Source organism: Micrasema longulum, unplaced genomic scaffold, assembly GCF_059751315.1.
Source record: "Micrasema longulum isolate JH-2025_06_02 unplaced genomic scaffold, ASM5975131v1 h1tg000179l, whole genome shotgun sequence".
Lineage (NCBI taxonomy): Eukaryota > Metazoa > Arthropoda > Insecta > Trichoptera > Brachycentridae > Micrasema > Micrasema longulum.
The window spans coordinates 660,679-676,038 of record NW_028277384.1 but is presented as its reverse complement, the minus strand read 5'-3'; the positions used below and the strand labels follow the sequence as shown (position 1 = coordinate 676,038).

The window sequence follows — 15,360 nt, the reverse complement described above, 5'->3', positions numbered from 1 at the left end:
ACAGCCGTGGATATTGGATGTACATTTTAGAGTTTCTATCAAAAACCCTGTTGTTCACTCAATCGATGGATTTATATCACACAAAATTTACTTATTTTAATGAATTGTTGATTTACATTAAATTATGTCATCGGTATTTATCATACATAGTTCTAATAGTTCTGCATAACACCTGTCTAACCTAAGTATATTGTTTTCAAATCAATTAAAAATTTAAAAAGTTATGCTCATTATTCATTTAAAAATCTTAAATTGACTCTCCTGAAAAATTAACTTTATGGAGCATCCGTCATTTAGCCTTTTTTATTTTAACTTACGAATTTTGTTTTGATTTCTTCAAATGAAATTCTGTTTCAAAGTGATCTAAAAATACTTAATATTTTTTTCTTTTTTTAAATAAATGCTAGAAGGTTTTCAATAATACCGAAGAAGTTTCTTCGTTACCTGTGCATGAGGGAGTATGGATCTTCCCATTGTAAGACCCATTTTTGTTCATTTTAGGTACGCTTGGTATCACAAGTGTGGGGGGGTAGAAGAAGCATTAATCTTTTAATAACTAGGCAACACAGACCATTTGTTCTTCCTGAGGCAGGACCAATTTGACGTTGATGATGCCTGTGAGGAGGATGAGTGGTCTGTTGAACAGTCTACCAAGAGAGGTGGATCTTTTCCATGCTAGGATTACCAGTTTACGACTCATCTCTAACTATTTATTGTAATGTGTATTGCCAATTTAGTTGTCTTTGATTTTTAATTTTTTATGGACTACATGCTTATGCCCACGTCTGCATCTGTAAATTTTCTATAACATGCAATTTTTTACATGTTTTAAACTTGTATGAACATTGTAAGTGGCAAGTGCGCTGTAATTTTCATGGTAATATCGAATAAATAAATGATTTTTAGCAAACAGACTAGTATTTTTACCGTCGATTTGTATTAAGAAACTACATAAATACTAACAGGCTGTCCTGGAGGTCCTTGAGGTCCAGGCTCCCCATTGAATCCATTTGTTCCAGCAACTCCCATCATACCGCTCTCTCCTTTCTCTCCTGTAAAATTGGTAAACTCAAAATTAAACAAAGTGACCAGTAATACATATACAAGTGGCAATACTAATTATAATTTCTGTAAAAAAAATAACACTCATTGTAGTAATATTTTTTTATAAAGGGATAGGATTGTATGAAAAAATATCTAAATTACTTAACATGCAAAATCTAAGTAAATAATAAAAACAAAAAAAAACAACAATATACGAATGAAAGTTCTTTCAAATATTACTAATTCTCTAATAAACTAATTATTGTAAATTAAAAAGATTTAAAATGCATATATATTACCAGTTGCTGCAATACTCAAATACTCGGAGTAATAATTCTCAAAAGAAGCCCTTAAGCTCTATTGCATAGAACAAAAGCGTTCCAAATTTTTGGTTTGTTTTTTTTTTTAAAGAAATATTTGCGTTCTTATAATTTACCCAAATATTGCAATTTTGGTGGGCATTTTCAACGAATTGTAAATAACTCACTATTAAAAAATGGAAATCAAGTTGGGGTAGAGTGAGGTTCGAACCTCGGACCTCTGATCCGTGAGTCTGCAACACTGGCCACGGGACCACAACCCGAATCACTTTAGTTTAACAACAAACGTGTAATGGACGGTTTCGGTTAGCTCTTGCGGTTCTCAACACAAGTATCTATAGCCCGTTGTATTGCTGTAATCTGTAGCTAACTTCATGGTCAACAATCACAGAACGGTGTTCTCCAAATGGGTGACTCTATTAGATTATTACTCTAAGCTGCAATACTCTATCAGTGCCCAATACTTGTGTTTGGCATCTTTTTTAATAAGTCACAAGACTGTGTTTTTTTATAAAATCTATCTAGATATACAGGGTGTTCTTTAAACCCTGTCACATCCGAAACCACAATGATCAGTATGGGCAAGAAGACATATTAGCATATTTTAAAAAATATTGAAAACCAAAAAAATTTTTAATATAAAATATTTAAAAAAACAAATGGTTGCTTACTTCTGCAAGGGAGAAGTGAGGGGAGCGCGGCGCAGTGTCAGACTCGGCCCTTCCCCCACCTCGTTCCTCCCCTGCAGAAGTAAGCAACCATTTGCTTTTTTTGATATTTTATTTTTAAAATTTTTATTCGTTCTAAAGAAATATTTTAATGTGCTAATATATATTCTTGCTCATACTGATCATCGTGGTTTCGGACGTGACAGGGTTTAAAGAGCACCCTGTATAATTATCGAAATCATTCAAATAAATTTAACAGTAGGGTCAATAATATACGATGTTTGATTGTTATGTTCCACCCCTGACCTGCTTCGAGTTGACCAGTCAAGCAAATGTGTATGCATTATGTAACCTAATATGTAAAACCTATGTGTAAAGTACCGACTATCAAATTGTTAACTGCAACGGTTTAGTTACAACAGGCCGCTCACCACTGTGCTAGGAAAGGGGTGCTGTTTCATCAGAACAATGCTCCAGCACACAAGGTGTAGTGTCAATGGCTGCGGTTCACTAAACTGAGTTTGAATTGGTTAAACAGCCCCCATATGCACCTAATCTAGCCCCCCAGTGACAACCGCCTATTCCCAAAATTGGAGGAACATTAGGATGAAATAAATTTTTAGACAACGGTGAAGTCATGTCCTGTGTAAATAAGTGGTTGGCGGAGGGTGGATAAATGTTCTACTACGAAGCTATAGAAACTTTGGAGCATTGCTGGAAGAAGTTCATACAAGTTCAGGGGGACTACGTCAAAATATATAGTACAAAAACGTTCTCATCTACTTCAAAATAGGTCAGGGGTAGAGCATATCAATCAACCCTCATAGATAATTTTTATTGCCTATAATATGTGCTTTAACTGCAAGACATGTGATGTCATATAATGTACAACATAGCACTTGAGTTAATTCATTGATTTGAGATTTCTTTTTATTTTAATAGCATTTTTGAATTCCAAATAATTAATGAAACTGCATTAATTTTTATCCAATAAATTTAATCACAGCTTACCCATTTTGTTCCGGGCACCACATCCGAGAACTTAAATCTCTTTGGCGGTGCCCACATACAAGGAAAAATAGCTTGTTGTCAAACGAAAAAAGCAGCTCCCTATAATCTGGTAGTCTTGGTATCTTTATGCCGAGAAAGGGTAGTACAGAAGTAGAAAAAATGTACTTCATTGGATGTAGGGAAAGATGGAAGTGAATTCTTCACTGAATTGAGATGAAAAATTTCATCACAAATTCGGGTTTTGGTCCTGTGGCTAGTGTCTTGGACTCGTGGATCAAAGGTCCATGATTCGAATCTCACTACCCCAACTTGATTCCCATTTTCTAATGGTGAGTTATTTACAATTCATGTAAGTAAATCACGAGAACGCAAATATTTATTTTAAAAAATAAAAAGAAGTGCTTACAATGTTGGAATTTTAATTTTTTTCAAAAGAAATAACCCGCTAAACCTATATTTTAGAGGCTTGTCAGCGGGTGGAGAAGAGGGGATATGAAATGAAGTTATCAAAATGACACCACAACATCCAGACCAATTAAAAAAAATATTTTTTTGCAACTGGAGGGAATCGAACCCCAGAGGTTAGTTTCATAGTTGGCCATCTAACCAACTGTGCCACAGTGCCTGTGATTAATAATTACATCTGCCTCTTGGTATAATGGCTAGCGCATCTATCTACCAAACACATGAGGTCCCGGGTTAAATTTCTGACAAGGAAACATGAAATATTGATTTTAAAAGTATCAAATCAGTGCCTTATGCTTCATTGAATTCGAATATGAATAAGATGGAGAGAAAAATTACTATTTGAAGTTGCTAATATTAAAATGTCTGTTTTAGTGTTAACTCACCTTGGATCGAAGTGTAGAACTTTCCTGATTAGTTAGTGTCCGGAGTTATTTTGTTAGAAGTGCTTCTCATTTTTGCTGTGATTGTTAAAAGGCCGGTGCTTTCTATCCACAACTATGTATGTTAACACTATTCGCAACTTAGTTATGTGGTTAGACAAATAAATAAAGCTAAAATAAATATAAATAATAAAATACAAACACCATAAATTATGATAACAAATAAAAATGACTTAGTATCAATACACTAATGGTTATTACAGTAGTTTTACAAACATTTTCACTTGGTACATAGGTATACGAGTACTACAAAAATAATTATAAGATTTTACTAACTTTATGTTTTTTACAAGACGCTCAGAGTTTAAAACATGCTAAATATAATTTAAATATATAAAATAATGCACACATGCTAAATCAGTCTAATACCCGTATGCAGAGACAAAACTTAAGGTAAGGAAAGTACATTCTAATTTCAAATGCAGAGAATAACCCGAAGGTGAAGACAATAGAATGTACTTTCCTCACCTTAAGGTTTGTCTCTGCATACGGGTATAACAGGCAAGTAGGAAACTAAATATTATATGTATGGGTAGAAATATATAGGTAAGTAATTAACATAAATAGAATTGAAGACATGCAACAAAGAGAATCTGAGCAACATAATGATGCTATATTTTTGTGATTGTGAACTTTATGATAACAATCTTATATTTTAGCTTAATTTGTGTTTAGAATAATATTTTGTATGTGAAACATTAAATCAATTGTGTTTTCTCTCGTATAATTTAAAATATTGTTCAGATCTCTTTATATTGTCATAGTCAATAGTTCAGATTAGAATTTCGGTTCGATATTTGCCGCCTTTGGAAAAACACATCATACAGTAACATAATACGAAAATGATAGATGTCTATGCTTTGTACAGATGATTTGAAGAGTTCTCGATGGTCGATCAGCAATCCATATTTATAACCGGACATTCACTGCTGAAGGAAAGAGTATTCCGGGGTAGATTGTATCATTCAACATTCCGTGGGTGGGGCTATACGTTACCCTTTTGCCTCGCTTTCCCCTAGCCCCCTTTTCCCCTGCAGTGCCCGCTGGACCAGTTGGTCCTGATTCTCCCTTTTCGCCTCGTAATCCATCAGGCCCTGAATTTTATATTTTAGGGACTAATTTCTTAAGGAACTCAAAAATGAAAATACAACCTTTGGAACAATACAATGAGTTTAAAGAGAGGCTCAAGAAAGCCAACATCTCGTGAACCTAAAGATTTACATGTTTTTGTTTGAACATTTTTTTAATGTTAAAAGTGTCATTCTAGTCAGCGGTTTTTTTTTTACAATTGAATTAATAATACAATACTAATTCTTGATTAGAAATATTATAACTTTTTATGAATAATTCAGATTTCAAAATCACAAATGATTAAAATAATTTTGCTTCCGTGATATTTTGCTATAATATTTTCTTATTGCACAAAACTCATTTAATAGCTTATCAGGCTTTTAAAACATTTTGAAAATCTTTTTTTTTTAAATGTTATGATAATCAAACATTCTACATCATGCCCCTCATAGATTTTCCTCACTAAAAATATTTTTATTTATAAGATTTTGTTAAAGTTAGATTATAAAAATAATGTTGTTACTATATAAAATAATTATTAATGGCCGGAATAGCATTAATTTAGAAAGTAGCTTGTTAAAATTTTAAGCAAGTGAATTAGCATTTGTTAATTTAGATCGTTGCCTTCTATGTCGAGTATTTAAATGAAAATTATTTTAGGCAAGAGCGGAATATCAAAGGACATTTTACCTGGGGGTCCCGGGGGCCCTGGTGGTCCTTCAATTATCCCTGTTGGGAATTGGTCTCCCTTCAAGGTTGTTGTAAGTCCTCTTTCTCCTTTGTCACCCTTGTCACCCTGAAAATATACAAATTAAAATATGAATTAATGTTGTCTTTTAAATATTTTGAGCGTTGTTAACATTGGGTTAGTTGTTAAGTAAACATATTAACCATTTAAAAAAAAAATTGATTACATCACTCAATACATATTTTCAATTTTGGTAGAGATGTAATTTTAAAACTAATGGAGGTTGTTCTTGATTGAATTATTATTGACCAGTGACTCCCATTTGTTTGTAGTCGATATCATCTGACTGGTGGAGACTAACACTGTATACAAACTAAAGCAGGAGTTGAGAGAAATGAATTTGAAACTATTTGAACTAATTTAAATAAAGTTAATTTAGGATTGAATCACTATTTAAAACAATCATACACCCCTTACACATACATAAATAGTAGGCATTTTTTAGTTTCTCAATTAAGCATTCTGTCAAAATAAATTCTCATTCAAAATGTACTCAAAAGCCTGTTGAACACTGGAATGGAAGGTCTGTTGATGTCTGTCAATAGTCGGACTTCTCTTGAATGAGTTTTCTGTGGTTTCCTCTTCAATTAGCAAATCCGTAAAACTTTCTTAACAAGGCCGCAGCCGACTATCCCGCAGATTCTCACACAATAGTTAGAGCAGTTAGATAGAACATACCTTTTGCAACAAGCACAAAATTACTTAAAATATATTTAATATTAGTCCATCACCTAAGAAAAGTACTGCTACTTATAATAATTGGTATGATTTGACATTATACATTATCATTCAGAATACAACTGTATAAAGGAAATGTTGGTTTACAAAGTTTTGCTTTTTTTATTTAATTTATTTTTTTTATTTTAAATCTTGAAGTATGGCACACTTAACCACATTATTTTGTGTGCTTAAAAATAATACATAGTTAATTTATAAATAGTTAAACACATTTGTCTTGACCTTTAAATCAAATTTTGTTTTTTTTTCTTCATAAATGTTTTTTCCCATAATCATATTAAGTCATTTAAAGAACTAAAAGGAACAGTCAAGCAGAAAACCAGATTTTTCTTTTTAAAAGGAAAGAACGGTTGACTGTACAGAGCTGCTTGGTTTAATAACAATACATGTGCCAGCTAGGATTTGTAGACGGTACCACCTGTTTCATGTACCAATAAGTAAAACATCGTATGTTAAAAATGCTTTTTTTCGAAGGACTTTTTCAATGTACAATACAAAATTTAAAAATATAGATTACACAAACATCACTCTGTCAGATTTAAAATTTACACTAAAAATGTATTATGTAACTTAGTAGACATTATAATAATAAATATGTACATCTCCCCTCCCCTCCTTATCCCCTCTTCAAGCATTTTTGTCCTTATCCTGCCCAATTTACAGTAACTTAATGTTCTTAAAATAAATATTTTAAAAACCTTTGATTATTGAGTACATGAAAATAACATTTTTATATGTATAAATTGTATGTATTTATTTGATATGTAATATATTTTCTTTACTAACTTTGTATACTATGTAGAAATCTGTTATTAGTTCTGAGTTTATACACTATATCCGTTTGTTTACTAAAAATATGTATGTAGAACTGTTGATTTCCCAAATAAAATAAAATAAATAAATAAAACCTATAAATTCCCAGGGTAATTACCAAGTAATTTCAAAATCATTTTTTATCCTCCATGAATGCTACAAATAGACAAGTCATGCATTAAAATCATCAAAAATGTTCATATTGAAGTTACCTAGTTGTAGTAATTACCCCACGAATTAATAAGAGCTTTCTTCATTTAAAATTATATTTATGATGCATTATTTTCCAACTAAAAAAAAAACTAAGGTAATCTTAATATTTGCAGATGTTTTAAATTGTCGAGTTATTATTGTAAGGTCAACAATGGAGAGTTACAAATTGCTTGATACATAATAAGTCAGTATTATAGTACTCAATCGAAATATTTATTTTGTACGGTATTAATTATTTGTAACTATATGTAGAACAAAACATAACAATAAAGTATAAACACAGTAAAATAAGTAAAGAGAAAACAGTCCCATTTATTGTCATTGAGATGTTTGAACCTCCTGTAAGGCCAAAATAAACAAGAGAAAAATCTGTATTTCTTTGTTTTCTTTACAGTAAAAAAATAATGGATAATATTTTAATTTTAAAAAAGGAATATTGCATCAATAATATTGTATTAAAACCTATCTGTATTTTACAGATTAAAACAGAGATTATATAGAATTCAAATAGGAACAGTTGATATGTAGGTGACCGGCGATTCCTAACCAAAAACCTTGGCAGTGCATTTCTTTACATTTTGTCAACTTATAATGTGATATAGATACTTACTACAATTCAATCAATCATTTTTAGATGGAGATTTGCAATAATGCACAGTTTAAAAGTATTAATAAGCATATTAATTTAAGTTTTTTTTTCATATTTCTAATACTTATCTTATGGTGAACTTACATACTCCTATATCACAATAATATGTCTACCAATTAAATAAATGCAATTGACATGGATTTTTACAAGGGCACTGCATTGATACACCAAACTCAGTGTATCTTGATAATGTGTTACACGGAAGGTAAGGTTATCAGTCTAACACTTCAGGTGCCAGTCCAGGAACAATGAAATATTGCGGTGTAGAGCCACCATTTATTTATTTATTTTATTTTATTTATTTGGATAACCAACAGCTATAATTATCACATATTTATATAACAAAACAAATAACAAATAAGCCAATTACAGGTTTTCACAAGTAGCATCACAGTAAGTTAAAAAAGATTCTCGAACATAAAATGAATAGTAATTAAATGTAAATTTAAAAGAAAAGAAAAAAATACTACGAGTTATTTCGAAAGCAAACGCCGCACGTTATTAACTCTTAAAAGACTGTGCTGAATAATCCCTTTGCAGCCGGTGGTGTAACACAATGTGACCACAAGCATAAGTCGAGATATTTTGAAATGTAAGCTAAAATACCAAATTATTTACAATGGTATGTGTTAAAAATGATATTTATTCAAAGATGTTACATAAAAAATATAAAATTAAAGCATATTTATGCAAAATAAAGTGAGAAATTGTGTTCATTCCTTTTAAAATCCCGCCAGCAAGCGCTACCGCCCGCGTCTGGTTGTCGACTGAATTCCGAATTACACTTACAACTGAATTTAGCGGAAATAGATCAACCGGGAGACTAGAAAGTATGCTATGCTAATACAACTCTTATTTGAATGCAAAAAAGAATATCATTTTTTTATTGCAAATAAATACTAGATTTTATTAGAATAAATAAAAACGCTGTTAAAACATATTCTTAGAATAATGTTGAAATAAAACCTAAAAAAATAGCAAAAAAAACTTGTAAGAAATAAAATAATAGTACGTAATACGTGATATAATCAAATCATAATTAAACATACACAAAAATGACAACGTAAACACGTTTTTTAAAACTAGTTACGAACAAATTTTTTGAACACTTTAAATGAAATAACTTTGCACACTTCCTTTGGTACACTTCCACTTATTTGTTTGACCAATTAGCGCTTTCATCCTCTAATGGACATCTTCAGACTGGCGAATATTATACAATGTAAGGATGATTTATAGAAATCAAAATATTATCTTAAGTGTGGAAATGAGTGGAAGTGTACCAAGTATTTTTGATTAATAACTTATATGTAAATGTATATAAATATTACATCATTACAATGAAATTCCATCAAGAATTGTCAAAAAATAATTTAAATCAGATAAACTGTGAATAAATTGTAGAAACATTTCGGGAACACGGTGTGTTAAATACAGCGTCAGGTCAGTTTACTACAAAAAACTTCACGCGACTGATGTGTTCTCTGTCCCACAAGTGGTATAATTCTGTATCGTGCTCTTTCGGTATTGTTTTCTCGGTCACTCAAGCTCCGCCCCTAACAAATAGTGTCCTTGTCGGTCTTCTGATATGGTATATTCTCGTACTCTTTCTTATACAATTTAATAAACTACTTATAATACTGGCATCTCTTTCGTTTGTTTTAATTTATTTTACAAAATGAAGAAATTGTTTTTTATAGAAAAAGCCCGTGCATTTTTTATAAAAATGTTTCCTTATTTTGGTGTAAAAAAGTCCATATAAGGATTACAAAAAATATGAGTTGGTTATTTAAAAAAATAAGAGAGTTATTAAATGTTTTTTACCCGAGGTAGACATCCGTTACCGCATAGCCACACATGAGTTAAGATTATTTTCAAATAAATCTATGTTAAATGATTTATTAATTACATTAAAATTATTAAAAGTTCGCCATAAATATGAATTTTGCCTATAATTAGATGAAACAAGAGGTATGTGAAGAAGAGGGTTATTTCTTAAAACTTTGGAAGGAACATTGATAGAAAGTTTGCAAAGTAGTTCAGGACAGTCAATTGAACCAGAGGCAATTTTAAGTAAATAAATTATGTCCGCTATTTCGCGACGTTTTTGCAGAGGCAGTAGGTGATGTTTTTTACATATATGAATATACTGGTCAGATTTAAACTCAAATTTCAACCGGAAACACATGAACTTTACGAATTTTTTTTGAATATTTTCAATGCGTGATATCTGCACATTGTACATAGGATTCCATATTTGTGATGCATATTCTAAGTTAAACCTATATTTCACCTCCACCCTGACAGGGATCAAACCTAGGACACCAAGCGTGATAGGCTGGTGCGTCAACCTCTACACTACGAGGCGGACTTATCTCCACTCAATTTACCTTTTCAGGATATTTACCCTGCGTAGCCATCAAGTCGAAAACACTTTGTCTATAATGTTTTGGTTCTGCTTCACACACAGAACTGTATTCTACATATTCTTGTAAATTATTAAAGGGGTTGTAGACTAATAAAAAGGATATATAAAAATTTAAAAAAACATAATTTTGTTTGTTACAACAGAGGTTTAAGCATCTCAACAACTCAAGGGATTCAGTAAATAAAATTCCCAACTAAATAACCGAGGTTTTCTTCTGCTACAATCATATAACAAAGACCCTTAAACCACTTTAAAACAGGCACAATAATACATGTAAACTTATCACCATAGAATAATAATTTAGAAGTGAAATTGATCCAGGAAATAATATAGATACCGCAACCAGGCTGAAGAATTATTATTTGATACTGTAAAGAGGTTTGATTAATTATTCTGTTCTTGGTTCTTACAGGTCTTCCTGGCAGTCCTGGATATCCCAATCTTCCCGTAGAACCCATCGGTCCTCGTAATCCAGAAGTTCCTGGTAAACCAGGCATTCCCTGAAAATATTATCATGCCGATGCTGACATCAAAGATTTAAGCGCCTATTGCATCTGTAGATTGTATCAATAATTGGACGTACATTTTACACGAAATAACTTTTTAAAAACCGAGGCTAAAATATCTGTATTGCATTTACCCATTTTGAAAACCCGCCACCACATAAAAGAGCAATAAAACAAATTTTGAGTGAATGGTCGCTGATTTTTAATGAAATATTTTTATACATTTCTGACATTTGGTTCGATTGGCGGCAAAACGTCCCATTCAAAATAGAAACTGATATTACTAAGAAGTTATAAGTAATTAGTACTAATAACTAAAAAACTATGATATAGTTTTAAAATATTTCACACAGGTGACGTTAGTATGCACTCAAAACTCAAAACACCTGAAGTCAAAATAAGTCAAATCGGCGGCATTAATAAATTATAATTAGTAGTTATTATTTATTGCTCTTGAGTATTAAAAATAAATAAATCAGCTATCTTTTCTTACGATAAGGCCGGGCATCCCCATTCCTCCCTTCATTCCGTTTCTTCCTGTCGGCCCCTAGTAGAATAATCAAAATTATTACTTTTTTCAGCAGGATATACTAAGTTTTTATGCGTACCTACCTACTTATTACGTATATCATACGATGTATGCGACTTTTTAGTAGACATAAATACATGGGTATACTAAAAAAACAATAAGCGACAATGACAGACACTAATGCGTTTAAATGTTTAAATCAGATATTAGGAAGTTCAAATTTCCTAACCTGATTTTATGCCGCAAACGTCACTAAAACTTTGTCAAGGTATAATAAGAAATGTTCCGAATTTGAATTATTTCCATAACCATATTATTATATAAATTAATAATAATAAAGCAGTTCTTACGTATTGAAAATGAAGGTAAATTGATAAACACCCGTGTCCGTGTGTATACAAAAAATATTATAAATTACAATAAAAAAAACTTAATAAAAATGGCAGGTCGTTTTTTTTTTTGTTGACAAATTACCGGATTCGTAGCTCTTGCGATAGTGACATAGTTAAACCGTAATGTCTATTTAAGGTGGGTATTTTTATTTAAACATTATGTAGTATGAAATCATACAAAATTAATAAAAATTAAAATACAACACGTAACATTTTTATTTATGTAATATCCTTTATTTTTATTATCCTTTTTTGGTGTTTTCTCACCTTGAGTCTTTCCAACCCGAAACTCCGAAAGTCTGTGATCCTTGTAGCCGCCTTTCATCCCAGTCCCTGGACCCTTCTCTCCCCAATAAATGATAATACTAGTATAACATAGTGATCTCACCTTGGGTCCCACCGGCCCCGCAACTCCCGTGGGTCCTACAGGACCCGGTGGCCCTTGTAGCCCCCTCTCTCCCCTGGTTCCTGGGTCCCCGGGGGTCCCGGACCTGCCTTCGCCACCAGGAAGCCCTTCAGGACCCGGGTTACCGGGGGGTCCCGGTGGACCTGGCTCTCCAGGCTCACCCTAAAGTATAATTATATTAAATAAAAAATACAGTTATTCAGGGCATTAACAACATTTTATTTTGGGGGCTTTTCCAAGTAGGTAGTCAAAATTAAACGTGTTTAGTAGATCGGGATACGAACCAAAGGCTTCTGATTCGTCCTTAGTCGGTGAAGTTATCACAATCCCATCGACCGATTGATAACTAATCCCCCTATAGATAAACTTTATTGTTAAAACTAAAAAAGTTCTCATTGTTTTTGGTGTTACTAAATTTGAATTGCAATTTCTTATTTGCATGGCTTGCTAAATGAAATATTTATATATATATATATATATATATATATATATATATATATATAATAGCAAATGAGAAAATTAATCAATATGAAATAAGGAACTTCAGTCCTACGGGAAATTGAATACAACCAATGTTTTCTTCCGTGCGCAAAAATTAGAGTATTAAATTGTACGGCAAAGTTTCTTGAAAATGTGCGAATTTTTTTTTTTTTTAAATAAAAACGAACTTCTTTGAACGACGTCACTGGTTCATATGAATCAACCAATGATAAAAGAGCTGTGAAAGATATTCAGGTTGCTTATCGTAAGCGGACAAATCGGCAGAACTGACAGAGAATAAGCGGAAGACGTCACACGCGCAGTTATTTCAGAAATACAAAACTTTAAAAAGCATAGTGCTGATAATACGATATTCAAATATTAAAAAAAATTTACTTCGTTCAATTGTCTTTTAACAAATAATATTTTTTTTTTTAAATCACTGAACACCTCATCAGTTATTCAAAAGCTCGATACGAAATGCTCGATTTGGGATTACCGAGAAATTAAAATTAAGATACGTTACGAATGATGAAAAATATGGTTTCGATTTAGTTACCTAAAATTATATTTTAGTGCACAATTAACGATTTTGTTCTTATTATTTTTCTATTTCTTTATAAATAAAGTATCAAATACCTGATCACACAAAAAAGAATGAGATCTGTCGTATTACCGGTAGTAAGTTAAAATACCCAGATCTTAAAATATTTATTAAAAAGGGCATATCCGACACTTTTGTTAAGAAACACTATTTTCACCTAAAAAAAAATAATTAAAAATATTTACGATAACACGATAGATCTCATTATTATAAATAACGAAAAATAAGATAAAGTAATTCTTTATCCAATAAAATATAATGTTGGGCAACTGAAGCGAAATCATGGGAAAATAGCAAAAAAAATACCTCGAAAACGGTTAACATTTTACTGAACACGATTAACCTTTATTTTTCAGGTCTAAGGGTGGTTCTACCACATCATTTTTTTACCTAGAGTATTCATCTACCCTGTATAAAACATTTATGTTTGTATTTGAATATTCTCAATGGAAGTTTAATATAATTTATTATAAAAACAAAAGACGAGTGATTCTTTAATCCACAAATTTGGAATGATCCTTATGACAAAAATAAGTTAATTTAATTTACTCTCATATACCTAATTTTGAATTTTCTATCCTTACCTTCTATTTGTATAAATTCATTGCATTTCTTAATAAATATACTAGTCTCGAAGAAGTCGCGAAAGCGATGAAACTGGTATATTTCAAATTTGTGGATAATATCACTCGTCTTTTATTTCTAATAATAAATTACTCTGTATAAGTTTAGTACACTAAATATATTCGATAAATTGGATAATATTGACATTCGATTGACCGTGAGAGCTTACCGAATTCGCTAATGCTATCAGTGCTCACGATTTAATTTAATTATCCAATATGGCTTCCATTTATGGACATAGTCGTTGAAATGTCGATAAAGATTCCTGTAAATGCTGTATTAAATGCTTAATAGTTACATAATACATTACATTATAACGAATCGATGAAAGAATTACATGTTGAAATTCGTTTTAATTTAATAAAAGAGTATGCCTCAAAAAATCCCGTACAATCAAATTTCAAAAAAATAATCGAAATAATAATTAACTATCCAGCATAAGGAACGCAATTCTTTATTGATATGCAATAATACATAATTTATTTATCTTTTTTTAGTTGTAATTACAAAAATACATACCTTTTTCTTTACTGATACGTTTTGTAGCGACAATCTGCGATTGTATTGAAAAAAATCGGAATAACCCGCTAAGCCTTTTTAGAGGCTTGTCATTGGGCGGGAAAAAATGATATATAAGTAAATTATAAAAATATTCAACACCCAGCCCAATTCAGAAAAAAATATTTCTTGGATTTTTTTCTTGCAACTGGCGGGAATCAAACCCGCGACTCTAGTTTAACAGATTTTAATTTTCCGTCTAACATCATACACGAATAAATAGTATTATATCTTATTCTGGTAAAAAATGTATATTTGTAGTAAATATAACATATACCTACTAGGACAAACAATGAACAGCGAGTGTTACAAAATCAAGATATGCATTTTATTCTCACCTCTCTTGAAAAATAATTTACACATTTACACTTGAAGCATTTCAAATTTTTGTCGAATCTATGGTCAAATATTTACCTTTTGATGTTATTTATGCAAGACCGTTGATTTGAATTTTATACTGCAATGGCATACAGATTTGCAAACTAATAATAAATATAACAATTTATGCTCACTACTTAAAACATTCACAAAGCATATTATATGTAGACGTATTATATTATGAATTCAATACTTACCTCATTCCAAGAAGAAATGTTACTCACAACAACAATAATTACAAGAACGTATTTTTTAAAAGCATCAAAACAATA

General features: G+C 31.2%; 1 protein-coding gene across 27 annotated transcripts in view; it reads right to left on the bottom strand.

The window, feature by feature from the left end:
* The window catches only part of LOC148283902 (uncharacterized), a 613,230-nt gene that overhangs the window by 21,432 nt on the left and 576,438 nt on the right, over positions 1 to 15,360 (bottom strand). For 17 of the 27 annotated variants that reach the window (XM_088242986.1, XM_088242987.1, XM_088242989.1 and 14 more), the window contains 5 exons: positions 12,427 to 12,606; positions 11,611 to 11,664; positions 11,022 to 11,111; positions 5,713 to 5,818; positions 964 to 1,052 (listed from right to left, as the gene is read on the bottom strand). In XM_088242986.1, coding sequence (XP_088099112.1) covers positions 964 to 1,052; positions 5,713 to 5,818; positions 11,022 to 11,111; positions 11,611 to 11,664; positions 12,427 to 12,606 — 519 coding nt within the window. Of the gene's footprint in view, positions 1 to 963; positions 1,053 to 4,947; positions 5,046 to 5,712; positions 5,819 to 11,021; positions 11,112 to 11,610; positions 11,665 to 12,426; positions 12,607 to 15,360 lie in introns of all 27 variants that reach the window. The other 10 variants (XM_088243005.1, XM_088243007.1, XM_088243004.1 and 7 more) reach the window with 5 other exon arrangements.